The sequence below is a fragment of the Lepisosteus oculatus genome, chromosome 24, assembly GCF_040954835.1.
Source record: "Lepisosteus oculatus isolate fLepOcu1 chromosome 24, fLepOcu1.hap2, whole genome shotgun sequence".
Taxonomy (NCBI): domain Eukaryota; kingdom Metazoa; phylum Chordata; class Actinopteri; order Semionotiformes; family Lepisosteidae; genus Lepisosteus; species Lepisosteus oculatus.
Window position 1 is genome coordinate 11,026,168 of NC_090719.1, and position 25,970 is coordinate 11,052,137.

Genomic DNA, 25,970 nt, shown 5'->3' on the forward strand with positions numbered 1-25,970 from the left:
TTAGTGTGCACACGGTGCTTTGTTGAAACTGGATGTCCATTATTGGTATTGACAGTATAAAATAATTGCTTATCGAACAAATATAGAAAAAAGGGTTATCATATTAAAAAAATAAAGCAGAAAATAGAAAAAATTCAACAAAGAAAATTGCTTGCAGTCTCGTCTTGTCAATTCTCAGAATCCAAGAAAGGCTGGACTTGGCCATTATATCCAATCCCTGGGTTACATAAAGGTTCAGTTTCACAAGTGTGTTCATAACCCAAACCTTCTGCAGGTCAAAAGTAACCTTTTCTTAACCGTTGCATGAATATATAGTACATAAAGATCCATTTACAGCATTACAGTACATCCTCCCTTATTTTCCCTGGCTGTGTCAGCAAATGAGGAAAGAGTGACAGGAGAGCAGAATTGCAGGCTCCCAAGGGTTAATTTTCCTTTGGTGCAGTGGTCAGCATTGCTTCATTGCAGAACTGTGGCCCTGGGTTCACTCCTGGACATGGGGTACTATGTGCATAAAGTTTGTATGTTTTCCTCATGTTCATGCGAGTTTTCTTCAGATGCTCTAGCTTGAAATACCATGGAACTCCACAGTCCATTAGCCAGCAGCCATGTCACCCAGCAATTCAAATTGGAAACCCACTGAAACTAAGCAGGTGTGAGTCTATCTAGTAAGGCTGCTGTTGGAAGGTGGAGGTGTTAGTGGGACTATTAGGGGGCTCTCACCCTGTGGTCTGTGTGGGTCCTAATGCTGTCCTTCGGATGAGACGTAAAACTGAGGTCATGACTCTGTTTGGTCAGTAAAAATCCCAGGGAGTTCCTCAAAAAGAGTAGGGGGGTTACCCCAGTACTGGCCACATTTCCCGTTGCCCTTTACCAATCATGGGCTCCTAATAATCCCCATCTATGAACTGGCTTTATCACTCTGTTCTCCTCCCCACGGATAGCTGGTGTGTGGTGAGCATGCTGTTGAACTATGGCTGCCACCGGATCATCCAGGTAGATGCTGCACATTGGTGGTGGTGGAGGGGATCCCTATTACCTGTAAAGCACCTTGAGTGGAGTGTCCAGAAAAGCGCTATATAAGTGAAAGAAGTTATTATTATACTGAGAGGTTGATTGGTTTTGGGGGAACACTGAGTGCCTCATATCCATGTACAGTGTCCTTTAGTCCCACAAAATACAGGTTCACAACATAAACCTGTGCAATTCCATTGGATTCATTTAAATGAATTGTTCTTAATAGGTCCTGTTAGTATTTTAAAAAGTCCTTGCAAGACGTAAATTGTCTTTCAACTGAAATTTCAACTGAAAACTCTGTCATACTTTATCAAGTGGTCCATTAGCTGTTCGGCAGGAAGCCGCCTTGGGGATGTAGCGGCAATGCTTGTTAATAAGACAGAATTAAGTGTTGCTGGGCTTTCCCAAATGAGGCCCCATCTCTCTGTTCATCTCTGTGGTGCAGCCACAGAGAAACTATTCATGCAGGCTGATTTAAAGATGTTTTCTTTTGATAAGGGACAGCTCCCAAATGGGGATGCACTTAGCTAAGCCTGGCTATCATGATCAATGGTCATCCATTGGCGCCTATCTGTCTAAGGAGTGCCAGATGGACATCTGGACTGCATTCCTTGGTGTCAGGAGTAAATGACTTACAGTATATCTCACCTTGATCAACCAATCAGGGACTGGTAGGGCCGAGAACCCACGTGGGACTCTGATGCCCATGGAACTTTCAGCCAATGAATGAGCTGAAGTTCCTCCAGGTAAAAACAGGCAACACAGAGCTCCAGGAGACTATTCTTTGGACAATTCTGAAGGGAATTAAAAGGAGAATTCCAGGGCAGGACAGCCCAGGAGCAGAAGGCTCCCTAGGGCAGGACATTCTCGCAGCGCGCCTCCTGACCATCCTGTGACTCAGCCCGGACAACCACGGAACGGCCAGTGTGTCCGAGTGCCAGAACTTTCCTTTGTTCTAAGAGTCTAGAGCAGAGGTTGCCAGAGAGTAACCAGAGGATCCACCCGAGGTTAGCACCAGCAGCAAGCCTCATGAACAGGTCGGAACTGTGGACAGCTGAATCACTATTCAGAACTAGCTCTTCATCAGGAACGAACCGGTCCTCTTCCTGACCTGCTGGGACCCACAGTCATCTTTTCTCCTGTGCACAAACTGTGCTAGTTAAAGCCAACACTAACTAGCCGATCAGTGAGCATCAGCAGCGCACCGTCGCAAGCCGCACAGCACAGGCTGGCACAGATCTGAATCCCCAGAGATTGGATGAGTATTCAACTTCACTGCATTACTGCTCGAGAATTCAATTGTTATCCCAACCAGTTGATATCAATTTAATTCCTAAGAGTTATGTACTTGTTTTGAGTATCTAATGTAGAAGTTATAACCAAGTTAATTTACGAAACGGTCTAAATGAATGATATACTGAATGTATGTCCTCTTGATATATGTAACTCTTTGTAACTGACTGAATATATACCTTTTGTATTCTGATAACCCTCTCGATAAGATCTGTTAGGTTTATATGCATATTCTATGTATTAATAAATGTATCCTCGTGTATTAGTACCCGTGTGTGTGCGTTGTTTGAGTTATATCGCATGGTTGGATTCTAAAGCCTTCAAAAGAATCAATTTCGTGATTTACTGCTACAATTAGTAATTGTCCCAGTAAATGCCTAAACCCTACAGAACTGGTGCCTTCAGAGAGCACACTACAGGGACAAGGAAGTCACGTCATTTCTCTGTAATCAGAACTGAACATTCAGTATGTTTGACAGCAGCTTTATTCCCTTTCTGTGGTGACTCTCATCTTTAAGAAACAATGTGGGAGAACACTCCCTTTACGGGCATATTGTAAATGTGCTGTTCTGACTGCACCACATGCCTTTTCTTCAAAATAATGATTGATGCAGTAGCTGTATCAGTCTATTCATGCTCCTCACCATTTGAGATATGTTGCAGGAACACGTGTTACTCCACTGCATTTTCAAAACCCCTGAAGAGCATGAAAAATACCAGGTGCTAGCTTTGACTTAAACATTTGAAGTGCTTCTTGAAGTCACATATGGTGCTAGGTTAGAATTACCTTAATGAAATCAGTGCACCTTTTAATCATTGTATCCTTGGCAACAACACACTGCTACAGTATGGGGAAGATCAGCATTGATCTAATACATTGGACCATGGTGTCTGTAAAAGAAAAATAAGCTTCTAGTTTTTATTGTTAAGGCACTAGAATCTGTAGCATTATTCAGAGTGTATACACAGTACAAAATATACTGCTGTGAAATGTGTTGGGTGTTTTACATTAGTCATTTCTTATAATTCATTGTTCTTCCTTCTTTATGCAGTGTGACATCTTAGGGTGCTAGTTACTGCAGCTAGGCTTGTCTTCTAGTGTAAGTATGAGATTGTGGATGATTTGTTGATAAGACAGTTATTTTGAAAATAAGTGATGTTTATTTGCAATGAACTTCTTTTATTTGAACTTTTATCTCAATTAACTGTTTTTATTTGACAAACGACTTTCAAAGACACATCAATTGAACTCCACCATTGGAAAACAAAACCTTGTTACAGAGTGCTAATTACACTCATCCCTCACTATTTGAGCACAGTTACTTCCAAATTTATAAAAGGGACACTAAATCCCCGTGTAAAAAAGTATCTGATTCATTCCAAGTGCTTGTAACTGGACATAAATCAATTGAATTTAGGTACATTTTGGATAGATTTGAATACTATGGCACCATAAATTGCTAAGTATATGTTACAACAAGTAGAATTTAACAACAATTAGTTTTTATGTTAGCTGTTTGAAAGTATTAGAATGCAGTTATGTGGAGAAATAAAATTTGCACGGTCTCTCTAGTTCACATGAAAAATAAATTATACAAACAAAGCAAAATGTCTTCTTAAACAAAAAATTGCTGGTTGAATTATTTAATAAATCTTGGGTAGTCAAAGACAAAATAAAACCCATAACTGTAACAGTAAGATAGAGCATCAAGCTGTCTGGTGATATTGGTACTGTGTGCGTGGTCAAAATAAAACCTTTCATTGTATTAAATGTTAAATGGGTGAATCAATAGTCTTTTTATAAATTATGCATTCAAAATGTTATTCTACACCATAAATTGTATAATACAGTTTCTGTTAATATAGTTTAAGACAACAACAGCTAAGAGGAGTGAAAAATAAAAATGAAGGAACGAGCTACGTGCTTGGAGCTTGTATCGACAGAAGACGATTACTCATATAACAGAAATAGGTATGCATGTGTATTACTCATTTTAGCAAAATACTTGTAAGTACTCATATAATGAGAGATGCGTATACACTTTGTGATCCTGTCTAGTCTGTTATGTGGCTGTCTCACCCCCTCCAACTTCCTAAACAACACTAAAAAAAATAACCTAATATCAATAATTTCCCTTTTCCAATCCAGTGATTTTTCTTCTTTAAGCTGTAGCAAAAACCTGGTATCAGTACAAGGCAAGTCAATGTGTTGTGCTGGTATACACCTTTATATACGCTGAGCAGAGCCCATTGATACCTCCGGTGCTCAGTTAACTACAGGAACTCTATAATTAGCTGTAAATATCCAAATGGGAAGTGTAGTACTAGTCCCTTCTTGGCCCATAAAAGATGCACTCTACAATTTTGCCGTATATTCTTTCTCTGCAGAGTTACGATGTAATGTTAGTCTTCTACAGAAAGTTTGCCCATTATGTTTTAACAGTTAATATACAGAGGAGCAAATTCCAACAGTGTGTTAGATGTGTTGGTTCAGCTTCATATAGATCACTCATAAATATTTTACCTCGAATCATTATAATCACCAGATTGAAATTTCAGATGGGTTTTAATTAGAGATTATTTCCACTATACAGAAAGCATGGATCCTAGGAAACTACTAAAAAACTAAAAAAAAATTATCATACAATAGTATGCATCTTAAATATATAAAGATAAAAATGCAGTTTTATGTTACTTATGCAATTATAAAAGAATAACGTTGCATTTTCAGCAGCTGTCCTGCAGGGTGTCAATAGCCTTTCCAATCCACAGGTTAAACAGTGATTTCCCTTTAACCATTGTAATCTGCCTATCTTCACAATGCTCCTTTTCTTTGCTTAGGCTTTTCCCTTCTATGTTCCCTACAACCCTCTTAAACTTAAAATTCAAGATGACACAGCATTAACTTTGAGTGACAGTGAGTAAGTTGATGCTTCTGCCTGGCAGGCACTACTCTTTATAACCATTTGCCTTTTGCATGTTTCTCCATTGTCCTGTAGCATGCTAATTTGACAGTACTTCAGTGAAGAGGAACATTAATGCTCGCATTGCACTGAGGTGCTGTGAAGGAGAGCTGTGGATTTGAGCAAGAGCAGCCATTTAAGAGCCGACAATATCTCATTTCATGACTATCGTCTGCTTGATGTCTTTACATATTATGATCTATAAGCAAATGACATGAATTTGAATGGATCTCAAAAACAAACATCAGTCATACTTCATAAAATTGATGAAAGAAGTATTTAGAATGTGTGAAGGAAAGAAAAACAGTAAGGAGGAGTTGGGGATAAGGAGCTGAAATAACTGTGCAAAGAAAGGAGTTCTTTACAATTGCAGCAATGGACAATCTTTAAACAGCTTGAAGTAGGTGGACAGTTGCAATCATTTCAGTAGTGACATTGTTTGTGAGCTAATTGGCTAGTGTTCCCCAATAATCATTTGCACTTTACAACAGCTGGCGTCTGCAGTGCTTCCGAAGTCTGCAGACAGCAGCATGCTAGCTGTGTCCTGTTGTAGTGTAACCTGTGTTCAACCCAATAGGTAAAAGCTGTAGGCTTTGGAAATCCATACAAAATCAAACTAAAAGCAGTGGGTGCAGCATGTTCTTCAGTTAAATTAATAAATAAAACACCATGCACGTTAGATGTTGCTAGGTCTCTTGACCTTAGACCTAGTCAGAAAGATGTACGGAACACGTTTGATGTAAGCATCTAATCAATCCCACACCCTGGGAGCCCAGACCTCTATTATTCTGCATTACCCCTGGGTTTTTACTACTCAGGCAACTAAGCGCTCTGTAATACATTAGGAAATAATGTTTTTTTTTATAAGTTCGACTATTTTTGAGGAGAGAGCTACACATGTATGTCAGTGTATGAGAATGCGAAGGAAAAAACAGAGGTTAATTAACACTGAAAACCAGAATGAAAGAAGAAAACTACAGCATTCCAGTTGCTGAACCTTCTTTAGGTGTGTTGGAGGATTAAGATGTCGACAGGAATTAGAGAACTGGAATCCTTCACCAAAAATGTCATTGACCCTAATTAGCTCTTATCCTGGATTATTATAAACTCATGTTATTTAAATATAGATGGACAGGACTTTCACTAATTTTTAGATATGAAACCAGCCAATACAGTATAGAATTGTGTTATTTTTTAATTTTAATGCCCTGGAGGGCATGATTTCATATTCATGCTCAGACTTTCTTTGGATGTTTATTTACAACTCGCTTTCACTAATTCTGTATATATAGTAATTTAGCAATGTTGAATAGAACTGTCCATGTTAAAGATTATTAATTAATTTTAAAAACCTGATGATACAAAAAAGGCCCCATAGTAGCCAAATGCCACTGGAGACACATAGTATCACCGCATTAATTGCATGGAAAAAAATGTACAGATATTTTATAAGCCTTTTCTAATAAAATTCCATTATTAAAGAAAAGGCTAATTTTGCACTATCAAACATTGGTATTTACCATTTTTTTCCAGGCATTTCAAATTATGAATTGTTATAGAAAGCTCATTAATCTTTTAATGATATTCATTGGTCATGAAAATTGTACCATCAACAGCTTTGCAAGATATGAATGAATTACTTCTTAGCTGGCATTGTACTGACAGAAACCCACACTTTTCACACACGCCATGGATAGTTAATTGATTTTGTGAAGCCTGCAGGTCTTAAATGATCTCATAATGTAATTAAATCTATCTTAAAATGTTTAATAACTTGACAAACAACTGTGGGGCTGCAAACAACTAGATTATTTGTTTTTTTCTATGGGTTGAATCTGATAGCAGTTTTGATATCTTAGTAATACTGTTGCGTTGTCCCCAAAATAGTAAATGTCTGCGCCATGCATTTTGGTGTGGAAGTCTATATTTTGTGGATTGGCGGAAGAGACAGGTGTTGGGAAGTGTCAGTCGCTTCTTTTACATTACAGAGAAATACCCCTTCTAGTCTGACCTGACACCTGTGAGTTGGTAAGCACACACACAACTGTCAGACACATTCCTCAAACCATCAAAGAACATATAATTAAATCTGAAAGCCACAGAGCCAACCATCCATCAGAAATGGGTGTCTAAAGCAGTCAACAGAAAAAAAAGTCACGTTTACAAAACACCTACTGTAGTTACTGTTTGTGGTTTGTTTCACACACCACTCAAAGTACAACATTTAAGTGCCCTGCCTTTGAGTTTTATGCCTCAATAGTTTCTGTAATTGCATGGTTCAAAGTTTTCTATTTCTTATTTAATTTTCCCCTTTTCTTCCTGCTTCTTTAAATTCTTTAAGTCTTTGCTCTCTGCTCTGACTTCACTGTCGAAATGATTCTGCTCAAGGGAGCTGTGTTCCTGTGCTTGAAGTGTGATGTTGCATAAAGAATGAACGCTTTTCGTCCTGTAGAGCTGACAGATAGAATCACTGGTGTGATCACAAACTCTGGCAGAACAAAGAGGCAACTTGCCTTTTGAAAGACAGCCACAAATATGAAAAGTGCGAAACAGGATGTCGGGGTAATAGGCTGACAAGCTTCGCAGTTGTGAGGATGCCATTCTCCAAAGGCATAACCTGAAGAAATATTAGTTGTCGGAGATCTATCAGGGTTAATGTTGTTATCCCTTTATCTTCGGCACTTCTGAGTGCTTATGAATCTTATAGTAGGATGAGAGAAAGATATCATCGTTAGGAGACAGGAGTAAGGATAATTAACACTTTTACTAACAAAATATCAAGCTGTAGCTGCGACAATTCATTGGATTTGCTATTGTGAAAATGAAAATTGGTACTGAATTAATGAACATGATGTAAACAGCATATCCAGCCTGGTCTTGTCAGATCTCAGAAGCCAAGCAAGGATGGACCAGGTCAGTAATGTTATTGGAACTTCCAAGCAAAATTCAGTCTACTGTACGGTTACAACTGGTATCGTATTAGTGGATCAGGTGGATGAGACATGATGAGACAAGATCCCATGGTGCTTAGATCCATTCGGGCATATTCAATCCTTCCTAAGGTTCTAGGGCTTCTGGAAATAATGACTACTCCATCCTATATAGAATCCCTTTAGAATCAGTTGGAATAAAAAAATTATGTTGTATAAATGTATGGAATTGTTATTATTATTATTAAACCTGGTTAAGTGTAAGGTTGTTATGATCATCAGGGCACAATCATTAACCTTTCTCTTAACTGCTTTTACCTCAGTAAATATGATTTATTAGAGCTTGAGAAAATATAATTGTGAGTGCACTTTCATTTCTTCAGAATGCACTGCTCCTACTTCATCCTCCACAAGCACCATTAGGTTTCTTGTAGGCCTTTTATCAGCCAAGTTTCAACAGACTTAATTGTCTGATAGCTTTAGTATAGGACTGGGAAGAAAGACAGCCAGAAACATGCTGTGTGAAGCTAAACACTTGTCAGAAAGGCTTTCCCAGAGTAAATATTTAAACTGATACATTAAATAAATAATGCAAATTAGACAGGCACTTCATTTGGAGCTTGGGCGATGAGTAATGAAGAGCAAAGCCCTTCAGGATGTAGGAAGTACCTTCTGTTTTCAGAATATCTCTGTGAGCCTGTACAGTACAAGTATGAAATGGCATACACTGCACATTACAATGCTGCGATTTTCTCAGTTTAATGTAAAGCATATGACTACAGTATCAAAGAAAACCCCAGTTCCAGCGCTGCCTGAAAGTCACCTTTTAATTTGTGTTTTGTATTGGTCCTTTCTGGGAATTTCCTCAATATCTTTTTTAAGAAATAATGGGAATCATGAATTATTTTGTCTTATATCTCCCACCTATATACAGTAGAACTGTAATTAAAAAAACCAGCTCATCTCTATAACTCACAGATCAACAGAGGAGCTTTGAGAAATTGTCCATGTTTGCCCCTGGAATGTACCCTATCAGTATTACCACATTTGAGCCCTAGAGTGCCCCTAGCAGAATGCAAAATGATTGATAACGTTAACTAGGTTAATTTAGGTAATAGAGATCATCCTGTGCTCAGTTAACTGTCTTTACTGCCACCTGGGACTCAACTGGTAGCCTGGTGTCACCCATTTAATTTGTACATCCTTTGCTGACATATTATATGGCATTACTATTCACATTTTAGAATGATTTGCATATAACTCCTTTTGAGTCATGAAGTTCAGACCACAGTCATTAACATCACTCATCAGTTACTTATATCTGCATGATAACGATGCTTTATTGAAATGTTTTCATTGTGTTGTTATGATTTATTCTACTTAATGATGGCTCATACACTCATTTAAAATCCCAGTCTATCATGAAACCAAGAGCTGTAATAAAGCTAAGAAATCCTTGGAAAAACTTGTCAAGGCTAATAGCAGTGGTAATTAACCAAACCGTTATACTTCATTGAATATGACAGTTTTAAAAGGTCAACGTAGGTATTTTTGGACAGGGTAATTGAGCCAGTGATGCTACTGAAAATTATGCTCAGGCATGAAAGAATGGATAAAAATTACCAAAACATGCTACACAAAACATAATACATGTATAATTATATGGGGGCACTACTAATTTATTTGTATATTCTTTCAAGCCATTCGTATTGTCAGGCTGTTCCTAAGGAGACAAATGTATATGTTCTGTTTCATGCATATGGCCATGATAAGCAAGATGGGAGTTTTCAATAACCACAATCACACTGGCAAACAACTTAACGTGTTAATATCAGTTAATACAGTGTGTTAATTTAGGCATCAAGTAAATACATAGAAATCCAGTCATCAACAGGCTATGTAGCAGTCACTCAGTGGTTTGAAAGTTCTTCTAAGTTGTGTAGCAGAAAAACAACAATCATTTTCACCAACACACAGGTTTTCAAAAAGGGCTCACAGTTGAGGTTGATGGCTTTTTATAAGCTTTTGAATAATGGAGATGCTGTAATTATTCTATATGACTCAGATGAAGGCTGAGGGCCTGAAAGCTGTTTCAGTAGATATGCAGTTCATTTCTGAATCAAGAGCATCAGATAAGAAGCCTCAGTCTTCCACAGGAAGAAAGTTAATTTCTTCTAAACCTTGACCTGATTCTGATGGCCATCCTCACCCACACATTTATGAAGATGTATCGTTTCGATTCCTTAATCCAGCAGCTATCACCAGTGATTGGAATAAATAGTTGGCTTCACATGCATTTATTAAATTTTTCATGTTGACTTTGTTTTATTAACTTATTTTAACTAATGTAGTTAAGATCATAGTCATTATTCATTGGTTCTTTCTAATTGCAGAGAAAAGAAAATAATTGATGGTACACAATCACATACAAAAACTTTCAGATATCAGATATCTCCAGTGTTGGTGTTGTCTGAACACAAGACAAGGCATTTTATTGACATTTGTGAATGCTATATGTTACTTTAATAGTATTTTACATTGTGGAGAACCCACAGCATTTTTCTGCTGATGTTAGGGCTGGTTGCTGCCAGTGGCACAGTATGTAACGATAAAGCTCTACTGTATGTTGTGGAGATTTTGCAAAGAGAGCTGTGGTCACTGTACATAATTAAATTAAAAATATAGAGAAAGGGAACAAGTTGGTTTCACTGTGTTGCAGTGGTTGGCATTGCTGCCTCACAGTTCTGGGGCTCTGGATTCATTTATTGAGGTACTATCTGCATGGAGTTTGTATTTTCTCCCTATGTCTACATAGGTTCCCCCCTGGTGCTCCAGTTTCCTCCCACAATACAAAGTCATACTGGTAGGTTATTTGACTTTTGGGAAATCTGGACCTAGTGTGAGTGTCTATAGTCTGTGTCTGTGTCTGTGTATGCCCTGTGATGGTCTGGCATCTCATCCAGGGTGTATCCCGCCTTGCTCCAGTTCCTTGCTTGCAAATGCTCCGGCTCCCCTGTGAGCCTACATTGGATAAAGCAGTTAGAAAATGGATAGATGGAAAGTAACAATCATTTGTCATTATTTGGATTCCCAGAGGTGAGAAAAATAGGCTGACTTTAGAGAAGAGCAGAGAAGAGCTCTTGTCTTTACACAAATGCATTAGAAAGGCAGTTGAAAAATACAAAGTAAAACTCAGACAGGAAAAATAGTTTCTCCAAAAATATCTCCTGATATAAATATGCTTTGTGACACCGCAGATCATGTAATTGTTGTTCATCCTTTAACAAGTGATAATGTGTCTGTGCATGCCATTATCTGATATCTCACCCACAATTACATGCAAAGTCTTTACTTCCAAGTTCCTTTCATTGTGCTCATATACCACATACTCTATAAATGTATATATAATATTATCATTTACTGAAAAAGATGCCCATTTGTAACATTCTTATCTTTACTATAAAATGACATCTATAGATCAGAGTTCAAAGATAAATAGTTTTGAAGAATATAAAATGTTTTCCAGCAACTTTCCTAAACTAAAATGCCCTTTGGGCCCAGTATGGAAAAACTTTTAATTTAGTCATTTATAGTGCAGGGGTTTCAAGGGTTCTTGTAGCTTGCAAATCTGTAATTTCATTTATCCAGAGACTTTGGCCGGCATGTATTGTACAGTATAAGCCCTTTAATATTACTACAACCACCGCTGGTACTACTGCTCATTCATGTGGCCACCACCACAAATGACATAAGAAATCTAAGAATTCCTGTTTTTGGAAAGTAGTAGGAAATGTGATTTGGATTCTGTGTTATATACCTTAACACTGTTGACATTTTCACTTTTTTTCTTCCTTCACTTTTAAGGTTTGGTTAAGATACTCCATATTTCGTTTCAATCTATTCTTGAAGGCACGGTGGCCTTTTTGCTGATAAAGGGGGGCTGTGTTGCTCCTCAGTGGTGACTTTGGTTTAAGGTTTGTTGCTAGGAAACAACACAGCTCCATTTCTGATTCACAGGTCGAAGAATGATGGGGAAATGGCATCACTGTACTGCATACCTAAATATTGGCAATCTCCTCTTTCTGACCTTCTCAAAAAAGGGGGAATGGATTTAAGAAATTAAAATTTTGACTTAAGGTTTTGCAGAACTTTGTCTTGGCTTTGAAATTCCACTCAAAATTAAAGGATTCTAGCTGAAAGATATGATTCTGAAGTGAGCAAAAGAAAAACGGAGGGCCCAAAGCAGGACTACAGCCTGCAAAGGACTGCAGTCCATCACAGGACACCCACAGTTTAGAGGCCTCAATTAACCCATCTGCTATATCTTTGAAAGGTGGATGGAAAGAAGAGAAACTTGCAAAACCCCATGTAAGCGCAGGAAGACCATAAATCTCCACACAGGGGGTATCACAGTCCTCCCTCTTGAAAGTTTATTTCTTTCTTTTTGGAACCAAGAGGATGCTTTTTTTCAGGAAAAGAACAATTTAATAATGTGATTCTGTGGTTATGATTGCAGTCTTCAGGTCAATGTGTACAGTACTGTATACCTAACATGCTAAAGCCTTCTGCTCTACAGGAAGAATCACAAAATAAAAACAATGGATGAATGATTCACTTAAAGTTTTTGAAGTAGACAAGCCCAGCAGTGTTGTACATTCTGTGTATAACTGTACTACTATTAAATAATTTAACTTGTACTCATATAACAGGCAAAGTATAGTACCTATCTATGATAATATATATTGTAATAGTGCTAGTCCATATATTTTTTTTTTCATTTTTAGTCTAGTGAACTTGACTGAAAAACTAAAAAGAATTGCCATGTATTTTTTTCAGAGATGATATGGTCATCCATCATTTAGTAAATATATCAGATAACAGCCATTGTTTAGTGAGAGCCATCTAAGGGAGTGTTCAGCTCAGAGAGTACATTGTCCTTCATTGAGAAGACCTATTGGCTGACATGCTGTATTGTCCCAAGACTGAATTAATTCATATTACATCTTTAATGTATTAAGTTTCCCAGTATCATAATTCACAATATTGACAACAAACTGAGACAACTTAAATGTCCCTGAACACATAATGAAAAGCTATAGATCTTCTGTTCCAGTAAAGCTCTGCTCTTTAGATATTGCAGAAAACTCATGACCTCTTTAAGTATATGGTGTTATTTCTTTTAGATTCTAAGGGAAACGTAGCTAATGTCTTATGTTAGCTATGGGTAAAAAATATCTGGAGATTCCTTAAAATAACCTCACTCTAACAATGTCACATAGTGGACATCCATCTCCTGCAGCATCAAGTGGCTGAGCTTATTACTGTATGTTCTTATTCCCCTTTTAGCTTCTGGATGAATTGTTTTCCCTGCATCTTTTGCCTCCTTGCCCAGTACATAAATCGTATTCCATGAACCTCCGTGTCAGAGCTACTGCCAACAGTGTGTTTCTCATCACTTAAGAGGACTTGAAGAAGCCCTTTTTGAATCCCATGTGATCTCACAACAAATTTACCTGTAAGACCAAACTTAATGTACAGTACATCCAAATTCTTCTTGGAAATTCATACAGTAGTGTAGCAAAGATTGAAACAGAATAACTAAATTACATAAACATTTACTGTAGGTTACAGCATTCATAAGAAGGGAGGGAATTGTGTATCTACGCAAGGAATAGACTGCTTGACTTAACCCGAAAGGCTATAAAACATACAGTAACAGTAAAATAATTAAATTCACCTAGCTGTGATCCCCTTTACTTCAGGGAATGTTTCCTTTCTGATTGCACAACGACTTTCAGTGCTCATGATTGTATTTGAATTTCTTGTGTTGCCTGCTACTTAAGCAACAGGAGCTTGTAAAGAAAAGGGTATGTACACAGGCTTTTTAAGTTGTTTCCTCGGGCAGTCAATGAGAGTTGACGTGACAATCTGATATGTACTGTATACAGTGTACTGTATATACTCTGTATATGTAGAATTGCACAGAAGCACTCTGCAAAACCCATAATATTGTGCTTGGATTAAAATAGGGCAGTTACTCTCAACCAGAAGAAACAAAAATGGGGAAATCTGGCTGCCCTTGCAAGAATATACAAGGGAAAACTCCAAAGCTTATAAAGCCAACAATTTCATTGATCCATTCTTTCTTTGCTTAACCTATACCCTTGCAGATTTATTTTTATGACAATAGAAACATCATGTTTTTTTTTTATTTTAAGTTTGATTTAGACTAAACCGACACATTGAGTTTCCTAACCATTGGTTCAAATTTGGGTTGAAGCTGATTGTAATTGAGATGTCCCAAATACTGGTGCTCAGGCAATTGTGGGGAATGGGGAATCCCAATAGGATCCTAAGGTAGGATTATTCAGAAAGGACTCTTTTGATTCCTAGCATCCCCTGTGAACTCTCTCTCTCTTGCGTGCTTTTGGTGTTTTCAGTGAGAGACATACCACTTTCCTTTTGGTACTGAACCTTTGGTGAGGAACTGTGGTGCCTGTGACATGTTAAAAGAGGTTCAGATGTGAGTGGGTCAGAGTAGTCTGCTTACACTCCCTATGTTGTGGTCAGGAAGTTTGTAAATGTGAACCAAAATAAGGAAACACACAACTGGGTTTTCCACATCAAGTGTGCAAAAGAAATGGAGCTGTTCCTGTTCATTTTTAGAGAGTATATTTAATGATGCTAAAGTATTCTAAGAAAAAAAATGGTTGTTAAAAGCCTTTTAATAGTGCTTTAGGGGAAATGAGATAGGACAGTATAGCCGTCTTTAATAGTATTGTCTTAGCACTGTAAATGATTCTTTGGACGCTGCATTAACACTTTCATCAATTATGACATTTCTTGTATAAGTAAATCAGGAACAGCGCTGTGATGTGACAACAATCTTGTAACATTATATTCCATTGAGTATTAACTTTTCTTAAATGTAAGACTTCTTTTCTCACTTATTCCTAAACATTTAACAGGCATAGAAAAGAACAACGTGAGAAGCAGAAACAAAAGGGATAATGTGCCATGCACATGATATGAAACAAGAAATTACATTTAAGGAAATCCAGCTGTTAAAAGATATTTTTAAATTCAATAGCTATCTCTTCCTTTTTGATATGCACAACATGTGATTAAGTGTGATTTTATTTAAAAAGAAGGGCATGTATTATCTTATTGTTTCCTTTGTGTGAGTCAGTGTGTCATGTTTTTTAAAGTGTTTTAAATTTCTTTTTTTAAATGTCAAATTATTTTTCGGGGAACCTGTGGATCGAGAGAGATGTGAGAGCTGCAGAGACCTAATGATTACAGTTTTCACTATTTTGAAGTACCCTAAATAAAACAACAAAAGGAAAATGAGATTAACTGCTTTTCCTAATATAGATTATGCTGAGAGGATGCTGAAAAAATGTAGAGCTATTTGCATAATCCATATTATATTGACTATGAATACGAAAATGCAGTCGGTGTTTCTGTGTGGGGGCTTTTCAGATTCAGATATGCTGTTTCTTTATGTTTCTAATCACTAGTTATTCTTCATTCAATAACCACCCCTTTCCTTGTCAATTTTGCTATTGTAACATTGCAGTCCAGCACATTTTCCTTTGAAATATGCAATGTTAGTTAACATTTCATGGTCCAAGCCTTTCAGTTCCTGCAGCAGAGAGCTTCAGATACTGTAGAGTAGTGATGCAGTTCTCACTGGTAACACTAAAAGCTCTTGAGCGCCTGGCAGGTCTTTGGGGTTACTAAGAAGTCCTATCAGTTCTCTATCACTTGCATGCCACTATTTGGAGATTCTTAATCACAGCCATTTAATGAAACGTTGATGTCTGGACTACAAAAGCAGTAGTGAAATACACTAGCATCAATATCAAAATCATATACACAGTGGTTATTCTCATATACTGCGTTTCATATCAGTAAAATTACTTTGAAATTATTACCCATGATCTAGTTCTCAAGGTCTGTAAGATTTTCTGATCTGAATTACTACATTACTCATACTTGCCTTACATGTTTTTTAATATGTATATTTACAGTAAACATCATTTATTAAAAGAGCCATTCAATCCACTAATATCTAAACATTAATAAGGCATGTTATTATTATTCAAATGAGGTTTCATTCTTGTCATTTTGTACATTGGCTCTAATTAAATTGAATTTTGCTCATATGACTATAAGCAGTAGGATATTCAGATGGATCTAGAGAAAAAGAAGTAGGAAAAAGTTCTTCCTTCCTAGAATATTAGGGCACTATGGCTTTTCTTTTTTTTTACATTTCCTTACACAATGTCATTATACTGTATGCACACAAAATGTCCATTCAAAATCTTTTCATCCATTGTGTACCATTTTGTACCCATATGTCTACATAGAACTTACAGAAACTACCGTATCAAATGTCTACTGAACATATGCCAGTTCAGACAGTCTACTTATACTGTACTAAGTCACTCTACTAAACACACATTTCACATACAGTACAAAACAGAATTAAGGACTGTGAGACTGGCCAAGCTTATATACCACTAACTTCATGTGAAAACCCCATCCAGTCTAATTCTACTATTACATACTGTATGAAGTACTTTCAAGTACGGACTATTTACTTAAGTCTTTGGGGGTGTCTCTTTGGTGCCTCACTGACACCACACTGCTAGAATCCAATACCAGAGAAGATGACAATTCACCACTGTACAGTTAGCACCCCCACTGATGGCAGGGGGTGGAAGCATGGGAGAAAAGCCACATTTCATGCTACGCATGTCAAAAAGTATTTCTCGGGGAATATATTATTCAGGTAATACAATGAAACAAAAGAAACAGCACCGTAAAGAGAAGCCTGACTTTTGTCTGGATTTGTTTTGCTTTTGGGGTGACTCTTGATTTAACTTTGTATCCCTCTTATCTTTCATTTCCTCTCAGGCTCCCCGAGAAGTCCAGTGAACAAAGCCACTCTGACATTAATCACAGTTAGCACCTGCATTCTGGCTGTAGTGTACAGCAGCCAGCTCTCCTGTCCTCTCACTGTGAAGGTGACTCTACATGTGCCGGAGCACTTCATTGCTGATGGTAAGAGTTTTCTCACAACTCCTCTCCTCGCATGTGGACGCAGAAGCACACGGCTTCTGAAGCAGAGGTCACTGTGAACGTTCTTGTTAAGCTCCAAAAGCACTGGGTGGGGAAGAACTGCCAGGAACAGATTTTGAGACTTCTGATCTTTAAATGATGATCTTAATCTTTTGACCAAATTAAAATAAAACACGAAATTACATACAGTGCCTTGCGAAAGTATTCGGCCCCCTTGAACTTTTCAACCTTTTGCCACATTTCAGGCTTCAAACATAAAGATATAAATTTTTTATTTTATGTGAAGAATCACCAACAAGTGGGACACAATTGTGAAGTGGAACGAAATCTATTGGATTTTTGAAACTTTTTTAACTAATAAAAAAATGAAAAGTGGGGCGTGCAAAATTATTCGGCCCCCTTGCGTTAATACTTTGTAGAGCCACCTTTTGCTGCGATTACAGCTGCAAGTCGCTTGGGGTATGTCTCTATCAGTTTTGCACATCGAGAGACTGAAATTCTTGCCCATTCTTCCTTGCAAAACAACTCGAGCTCAGTGAGGTTGGATGGAGAGCGTTTGTGAACAGCAGTTTTCAGCTCTTTCCACAGATTCTCGATTGGATTCAGGTCTGGACTTTGACTTGGCCATTCAAACACCTGGATACGTTTATTTGTGAACCATTCCTTTGTAGATTTTGCTGTATGTTTGGGATCATTGTCTTGTTGGAAGATAAATCTCCGTCCCAGTTTCAGGTCTTTTGCAGACTCCAACAGGTTTTCATCCAGAATGGTCCTGTATTTGGCTGCATCCATCTTCCCCTCAATTTTAACCATCTTCCCTGTCCCTGCTGAAGAAAAGCAGGCCCAAACCATGATGCTGCCACCACCATGTTTGACAGTGGGGATGGTGTGTTGAGGGTGATGAGCTGTGTTGCTTTTACGCCAAACATATCGTTTTGCATTGTGGCCAAAAAGTTCGATTTTGGTTTCATCTGACCAGAGCACCTTCTTCCACATGTTTGGGGTGTCTCCCAGGTGGCTTGTGGCAAACTTTAGACGAGACTTTTTATGGATATCTTTGAGAAATGGCTTTCTTCTTGCCACTCTTCCATAAAGGCCAGATTTGTGCAGTGTAAGACTGATTGTTGTCCTATGGACAGACTCTCCCACCTCAGCTGTAGTTCTCTGCAGTTCATCCAGAGTGATCATGGGCCTCTTGGCTGCATCTCTGATCAGTCTTCTCCTTGTCTGAGCTGAAAGTTTAGAGGGACGGCCAGGTCTTGGTAGATTTGCAGTGGTCTGATACTCCTTCCATTTCAAGATGATCGCTTGCACAGTGCTCCTTGGGATGTTTGAAGCTTGGGAAATCTTTTTGTATCCAAATCCGGCTTTAAACTTCTCCACAACAGTATTACGGACCTGTCTGGTGTGTTCCTTGGTCTTCATGATGCTCTCTGCGCTTTCAACAGAACCTTGAGACTATCACAGAGCAGGTGCATTTATACAGAGACTTGATTACACACAGGTGAATTCTATTTATCACCATCAGTCATTTAGGACAACATTGGATCATTCAGAGATCCTCGCTGAACTTCTGGAGTGAGTTTGCTGCACTGAAAGTAAAGGGGCCGAATAATTTTGCACGCCCCACTTTTCATTTTTTTATTAGTTAAAAAAGTTTCAAAAATCCAATAGATTTCGTTCCACTTCACAATTGTGTCCCACTTGTTGGTGATTCTTCACATAAAATAAAAAATTTATATCTTTATGTTTGAAGCCTGAAATGTGGCAAAAGGTTGAAAAGTTCAAGGGGGCCGAATACTTTCGCAAGGCACTGTAAATGTTCATTTTTCCTTTGTATTGGGTAGGAAAAAGATTTAAAAATATTGTTTATAATAATTATTCTAAAGCCATTTAATGTGAATGATTATGATTTCTGTCATCATCCATTATGAGACCTGAATTGCTGTGAAATGTGCTGAATTTAAAGCCTGAGGCATACTTCAGTATCATAAAAAAAGTAAAGTGAAGCAGGTCCTACCTTAGCACTTGGATCAAAAGTGTTGAAGAAAAATTTAAGTTACACTACATGAAGACTTTATGAGTCTTTAATAGACCAGCAGCACTAGGCTGGTTAAAAATTCTGGTTGTCCTGGAGACTGATTTATATAATTACCTTCTACCAGCCCTTAAGAAAGATTATATTTCTTTCTCTTTCTTCTTATAAAAAGAAGTGTGCATAGATATATTTTGAATCAAAGCAAATTAATGTTGACAGTAGGATTGATCCTGAAAAAAGATATGTGCTTGACTCAAAGTCAGAATTCAACTGTTAAGTATTTCTCTTTATCTTGATAAATAAACTTTTTTTTTCATTTTATACTTGTGATTTTTTTACAGTGTAGTTTCCACTTTTAAAATAATGTCTTTTCTTGTTTCCCACAATTTATTTCTTTTTTTCTGCTGGACATAACCAGGGAAAAAACACTTCTACTGCCTTTTAACCTTGTCAGAAAAAAAATAGTTTGATACTCTATACTGTATAAACAAATATATTCTATATGCTGTATATGCAAATCTTATGTGTTTTTAGGTGGTACTGTACTTTACATTTGAACTGTTTCTGTAAAAGAGCCAATGGTCTCTAATGTGATACTTCTAGGTGTTTAATCAATGACAAAGATAGCTTTTTGTAAAAGGCATTCATTTTTCAGTTATTTGTTATGGACCTGTTGGGTCAGGTCAGCACAGGAATGGGAGACTTCAAAATGAAACTAGGTTGGTGCTGTTAATGGTGTTGGTAGACCAGTAGGTGGCATGTATCCGTCTGGACCAGAACTTCCAAATTAATTTCCCGGTACCAAGGACACCCTTCTGTAGGATGTGCTGTTCATCAGATGACGTTTTGAACTGAGGTCCTACTTAAACTCCCACTTGACTCAGTATAGTGAAGCATTTTCTCATTTCTCTGTCTAACACACTGTGTAGTGTGGCTGCTGGTGCAAAGCCTGCTGACCAGCACCGAGGTGGTGAATGGATTCGGTCTCACTCTGTGAAATGCTTGGGGATGAAAAGACCTATATAAATGCAAGGAATGATAAGGTCAGGGTAGATGTAAAGTTCAGAACGATGATGAAAATAGACAGTAGTAAAAATGCGTTTCCTGTGAATGCATGATTATCCACTGTAGCAGACATGCACAGTGTTAGAATGTGGGTGCTGCAGTGAGCTGACGGGTTGAAACCCAAGTGCGAGACTTTGGGATTCTTCAGTTGTGTTCAGAATGCTGAGGAAGCAGTGAGGCAGTCTTTTGGGAACGCAAGCAGGCAGACTGGATAATCAGAGAGCTGGTAGAAGAGAAGGAATACGGGGTAGCAGGACAGAGGGTGTTTGGAAGATCACGTAGCGGGGCCAGCAGGATGATGGTTGGAGAGGCGAATCTCCTCTGGAATGGTGCTTGAAAGATTTTTAATCCTGAAGCAGTCGGAAGGCAAATGCTGTGCTGATTGCCTGAAGACTCGTAGTAGCTCAATGTTGGAGGACTGGTCTAGTGGAGAGTCGAACCTTTAAAAGGCTGTTTAATTGGGAGCTGGATTGATAAATTGCCTACCGGATTGGGAGGTAGCCGGACAGAGAGGCACACAGCCATTTCTAGTTCTCATGGACCCAGCTAGAGGGGTGAGTGCTTGTGAAAATGTCCTGGCCTCCTTTAGAAATGGTGGTCTGAGAGTCTGATCCCAATTTATAAAACAAAACTTAACTGGGGGAAGTTTGAGACAATACCATTAAATACATGTTGTCAAATGGTGACCTGAAGAAGTTATATATCTTGGGATAATTCTAAAACCTCAAATAGAGGTTATTCCCATCTTAACATGTCCTTATTGGTGAAAAGAGATAACAGAAGATGGCTTAACCACCTCTTGCTTTGGGGTAAGATTAACAAAATTAAAATTAACATTCTACCACTTATTATGTATTTCCGTAGTGCTGTTACTCTGCTTTTTTTAGAAGATTCGTTCAAAAAGCTCAATGTTTAGTTCAGAAGGTTTTTGTGGAAAGATAAACCCCCAAAATAAGCCATCTTAAAAAAATTGGTGACAGAGACAGAGACTGATCCTTTTGACATTCAAAAATATGATCTGACATTTAATGCAATATCCTAAGTGTGCATACTATATAACAGTGATTCTACTCTGACCTCTTGGTAGATAATAGAACAAGAAGTCCTAGACAAGAATAAAAGTTCTCTTTCACTGAAGGCCCTCTGGTAAAACCCCAAATACTGGGAAAATGTTATACAGTTTTCCTGTGAAATTGCCACCAGTCTTCATAAAATTATAGGTTTCTTTGGATTAAGTGCCCTGAGGCACTGCTTTGGATGAATGCTTTGGTATTCACATTAACAATAATCCTTCTGTTAATGAGGAATCGAAAGTTAATGGCATAGTCTCAATCTGTTATTTCAAACAACTCAAAAAAAATTCTGATTTCACAATGACTTCTTTATTTCAACACTAATAAAATTATTTGGAAAAACAACAAAGACATTTTAATAGTATCAGTTGTTTAATTAGGTTAAGGGTAGAATGCAAATGACATAATTAACAAATATTAAATATGTATTAAAAATTACACATTGTATTAATCAATCATGTATTTGTCATGAGCAATTACAGTTTTATTAGAGGTCAAAGTGAAAATCCCAGTTTAGACTTTGCAGTCCCAATAATATTTGAGGGCAATGTCTCTTTACTTATCATTCTCAGTGACCCCTGCACTCTCGTATTAAATAGATAAAAGACAAAGGTTTCACTGATAATGCTGCAAGCTCACAGGAACGCGTCTATCAACAGGCTCTGCTGGCGTACAGGGAGCTGAGAATTCTCCATGAGACAATTACGTTCTGCCCCCCGAGAGATCCAAACTGGAGTCCTTTTTTGCTGCAATCTGAATTTGAACCAGTTATCTCATGGCTGTTGAAAATTCAATACTCTGAGTGGATAACTAAGTCAGGAAGCCAAGCAAGACTCAATTCCTGTGCTACTTCATATGACAAGTCTAATACTATTTTTTAGGATAAGCCATCTGACAGATCAAATTTACTGATCAATCTTTAAGTTTGGTGCACCATATACTTGTACAAGCATTAGGGATGCAAGATACCAGACTTCAGGCTCATAATCAAGTAAAAGATAGTGGAGGCTGAATGATTGTAAACACTGGAACAATTTAATTAAAACCTCTTATCTTCTGCCACTCAGAGAACATGCATTTAAGGAACACATATGCCAGGAAAATTGTGCAGAGGAAAGGTTAATTTGCTGTGACTTTTTAACAGTTAGGATTATTTGATAAATTACCTCTGGGCTGTCCACTACTTGACATTGTGGATATCTCTTAAATAAGGCAAACAAAAGATAACCTGAACCCCATGTTGTACAAGTTATAAAATAATTAATTCTTTAACTTGGTACAAATGATCTATACCAGCTAGTTATCTCTTTAGTGAATTGTCTCAATTGACAAAATGATTCATATTTATATTCTACCTATTTGATTTCTGAGTGCCTCAAGTCAAAATACATTGTCCATTTTGCATTTTAAGGCATTGCAAAGAATACAGAAGCTTTAAGAACGCTTTAAGCTCTTTGCTAGGAACAAGAATATTACTGCTGATGAATTGTCATTTTTTCCATGTTAAAAAGGATGTAAATCAGTCCATCCAATATCAGAACACTGTTTAACCAGGTGAGCGTTGCAGCAAGCATCCTGCACCTACTGTAATTATAAGATGAAAATCTAAGAAGATATGATGACCTTGTTAGAATTGAGGCAGTATGCGTGTCAGCAATGGCCGCAATGCTAATAAAATGTCCTCTTTTCCTTTCACATTAAAAAAAACTCTCCTTTACCATGTGGTACAGTTAATTGTTTTCTTTGGAATGCCATTTACTTTCTTACTTCCAAATATGTATTCTAAAATGTTCCAATAGACAAGAAACTGTAACAAGGATGACTGTTTCAAAACAAACATATAATTTAGAAGCAATAAAAAGGCAGAATACCACATTTAACTGCAATGCCAATACAAAATTTCTGTTCATCCGCTAGAGACAGTATTTTACAGTCTTATTCCAGCATTTTACCAGATGTGCAGGGCACTTCCTCTGAGCACAGGATATGAGCATCTGTTTGTGGGGGTACTGTGAATGAAGTCTGGGGAAATAAAAATGAAGAGGTAGTTCATAACACCTGATTGCAAACCAAGATAAAAACGTGGAGATCAAAAGTCAGAAAAAATGAATGAATAGAAAAGAAAGACAAACTATAGGATATTATGCTGCTGGTAGGTTCATACTTATCTGTTCACGTCACCAAGAATTAGATGCTGGCCGTGAGTACAATCTCCACAATCTGTTCTATTTCTTATAAAGTATTTGCACACGGTGTTGATGATCCTTCGACTGCTGTCTTTCGTGTAATTGATTACTGTAGATTGTTAAAGAATAGAGGTGTCCATTTTAAGTGTCAATGTGAGTCCAGTCACAGTGGGTGGTGCTATTGAGTTACCTTAGGTTTCGCTTCCTGCTCCAGCTTGTAGGGAATTCTGTTTCAGAGCTTTGGGCTGATTTTTATGTGCCGCAGTGCCACACACTTTGATACACTCATTTGCTTCCTGATGTCATTTTCATGACTGAGTTTTGATTGTTGGGTGTCCTTTCATACAACAAACCTGGAGCATCTCCAATAAAAAGCTGAGAAAAAAGACACTTTCCTCATATCTCAAGTTTTACAGGATCACTATACAAATTCTTCCCGTCAGCTGTCTAAGGTAGACCTCATTCTTCAACATGCTGCATTCGCCTAACTCTGTGATTACCGCAGTCAGGAACTCACTAAATTATGGGAAGAAAAAAAAAGTTTCTTTTGCTTGTTACTTATTTATTTGTGGTAAACTACCTAGCATTTCACTTGAGTGAGAGATAATTAGGCATGTGTGCCAGCTTATCTGAAGACCTCAGTTTTTAGCTGAGTTGACATATCCTTTGCAACAAGAATACCTGATGAGTGCTCAACCACTATTTCATTAACATGACATCGACATACAGTATTTAAATGGGGTTTCTCTAACCCAGTACTGCTTGAAAACAAAACAGCATAATTACATCAGAAGACCACCCTAAGTTCATTGTGATAAAAATATTTCTTTAGAAGGAGAATCAAACATTGGTTTTGTTTCTTAGATATATTTTTTCCTTTTTTATTGGAGCATGGGGTGGAGGGTGACATAAGAAAACAAAACTTTGTTTTCCCTTTGAGGAGTCCTCTGTAGTACATCATCATGGTCTACAGCTGGTCATTCTCTGTATGTCTCCAGTTGAATAATTTTTGCTCTTAAAAATTTCGTAAATTGGATGTACACCGAATGAAGAGGAATGTTTTCTGAAATCCTTTAATTCACTGGCAATTTAATTTGCCAAAATATAAAATCCATATAAAATTTTTAAAAGTCATATAATTGCCAAAGACCTTTTTCTGAGCCCTATCTGTAGTGTGTAATTACTCTAGTGGCTGCACAAGGAGAATCTGTTTTAATGACTGTAATTGAAACACTTTCCAGCTTGATCATTTTCAGTTATTATTTTTTAAAGGCTTTCAGATGGCCATAAAACATCACTCAGATTCTGAGAATAGTCTCTAGCTTGTGTTCTTTACTGACACCTACTAATTTTACAAGAGGTCTCTCTGGTTTTTCTGTGATTCTGTGATTTTTCTGTGGTTGTTTTTCTGTGAGTTGCCAGTTCTGTGTCAAGGTTCAATAAATGGAAAGAGAGGTATTCAGAGTCACTTACCTAAAGGGGAGTATTTTTTTTTGCTCTGTTTCATAAGCCAATTCAACATTGTATGAATCTGAGCAAAAATATATTAACACCAACAGCAACAATAATAATTACACTCATAATTTCTGTTGTGCAAAATGTTGAGTTGATTAAATTCAAATTCCAGAACAAAAATGTTTCAAATCCTCACTTTGAAGAAACAAAAAATACATCACAACTTCTAAAATATTTTTTTTTAAATTTGACTAATAGTCTTTAAAAATCCAACGTACAGAGGGCAATGAATATATTTCTCTAAATTGGTCCCAAGTGAAGATATCACGATTGCTTATTGCCTATTACAGGAGGTATATGGTTGTAAATAAACACTTAGAAAGTGGAACACTGCTGTGATAAGGCATGCAATCAGTAAGGGAGGTGATATCTTCTTTCAAGAGTTTTCCTCATCTTAGCCCTCCAGGGAGTTGCCAGCTGTGAAATAATACATGTTTTAATGAATCCAGCAATGAAGATTAAAATCACTTTACAGAAAGTAAAGGGAAACACAATGGGTGCCTTTACCATAAACAGGAAGTGCCTTTCAAAGTAATGGAATCTGCATATAAAAGCTACTACTTCTCCCTCAACCTTGAGCCTTTCCATTAGAATGTGAATCAGAGTGCCATTGACTGAACTCAAAAACCCTGACCTGCCTCAGTTACTCTACAAACTCTCCAAATTACAGAAATGGGTATTTGTCCTTTTCCTGCTTAATTCCTCTTTATTGTGAGATGTTTTCTCCACATTGTATATTTTTAGATTGAGAACTCATTTCCTGACGGTGATAATCCTCTTATACTTATCCCTCTTCTTCTCAA

The 25,970-nt window shown here is 37.4% G+C and overlaps 1 protein-coding gene across 4 annotated transcripts in view; it reads left to right on the forward strand.

The window, feature by feature from the left end:
* Window positions 1-25,970, forward strand: part of LOC102686174 (astrotactin-2) — a 627,894-nt gene that overhangs the window by 255,162 nt on the left and 346,762 nt on the right. For all 4 annotated transcript variants that reach the window (XM_069183294.1, XM_015367152.2, XM_015367153.2 and 1 more), the window contains one exon: window positions 17,126-17,272. In XM_069183294.1, the coding sequence (XP_069039395.1) occupies window positions 17,126-17,272 (147 nt within the window). The remainder of the gene's footprint in view (window positions 1-17,125; window positions 17,273-25,970) is intronic.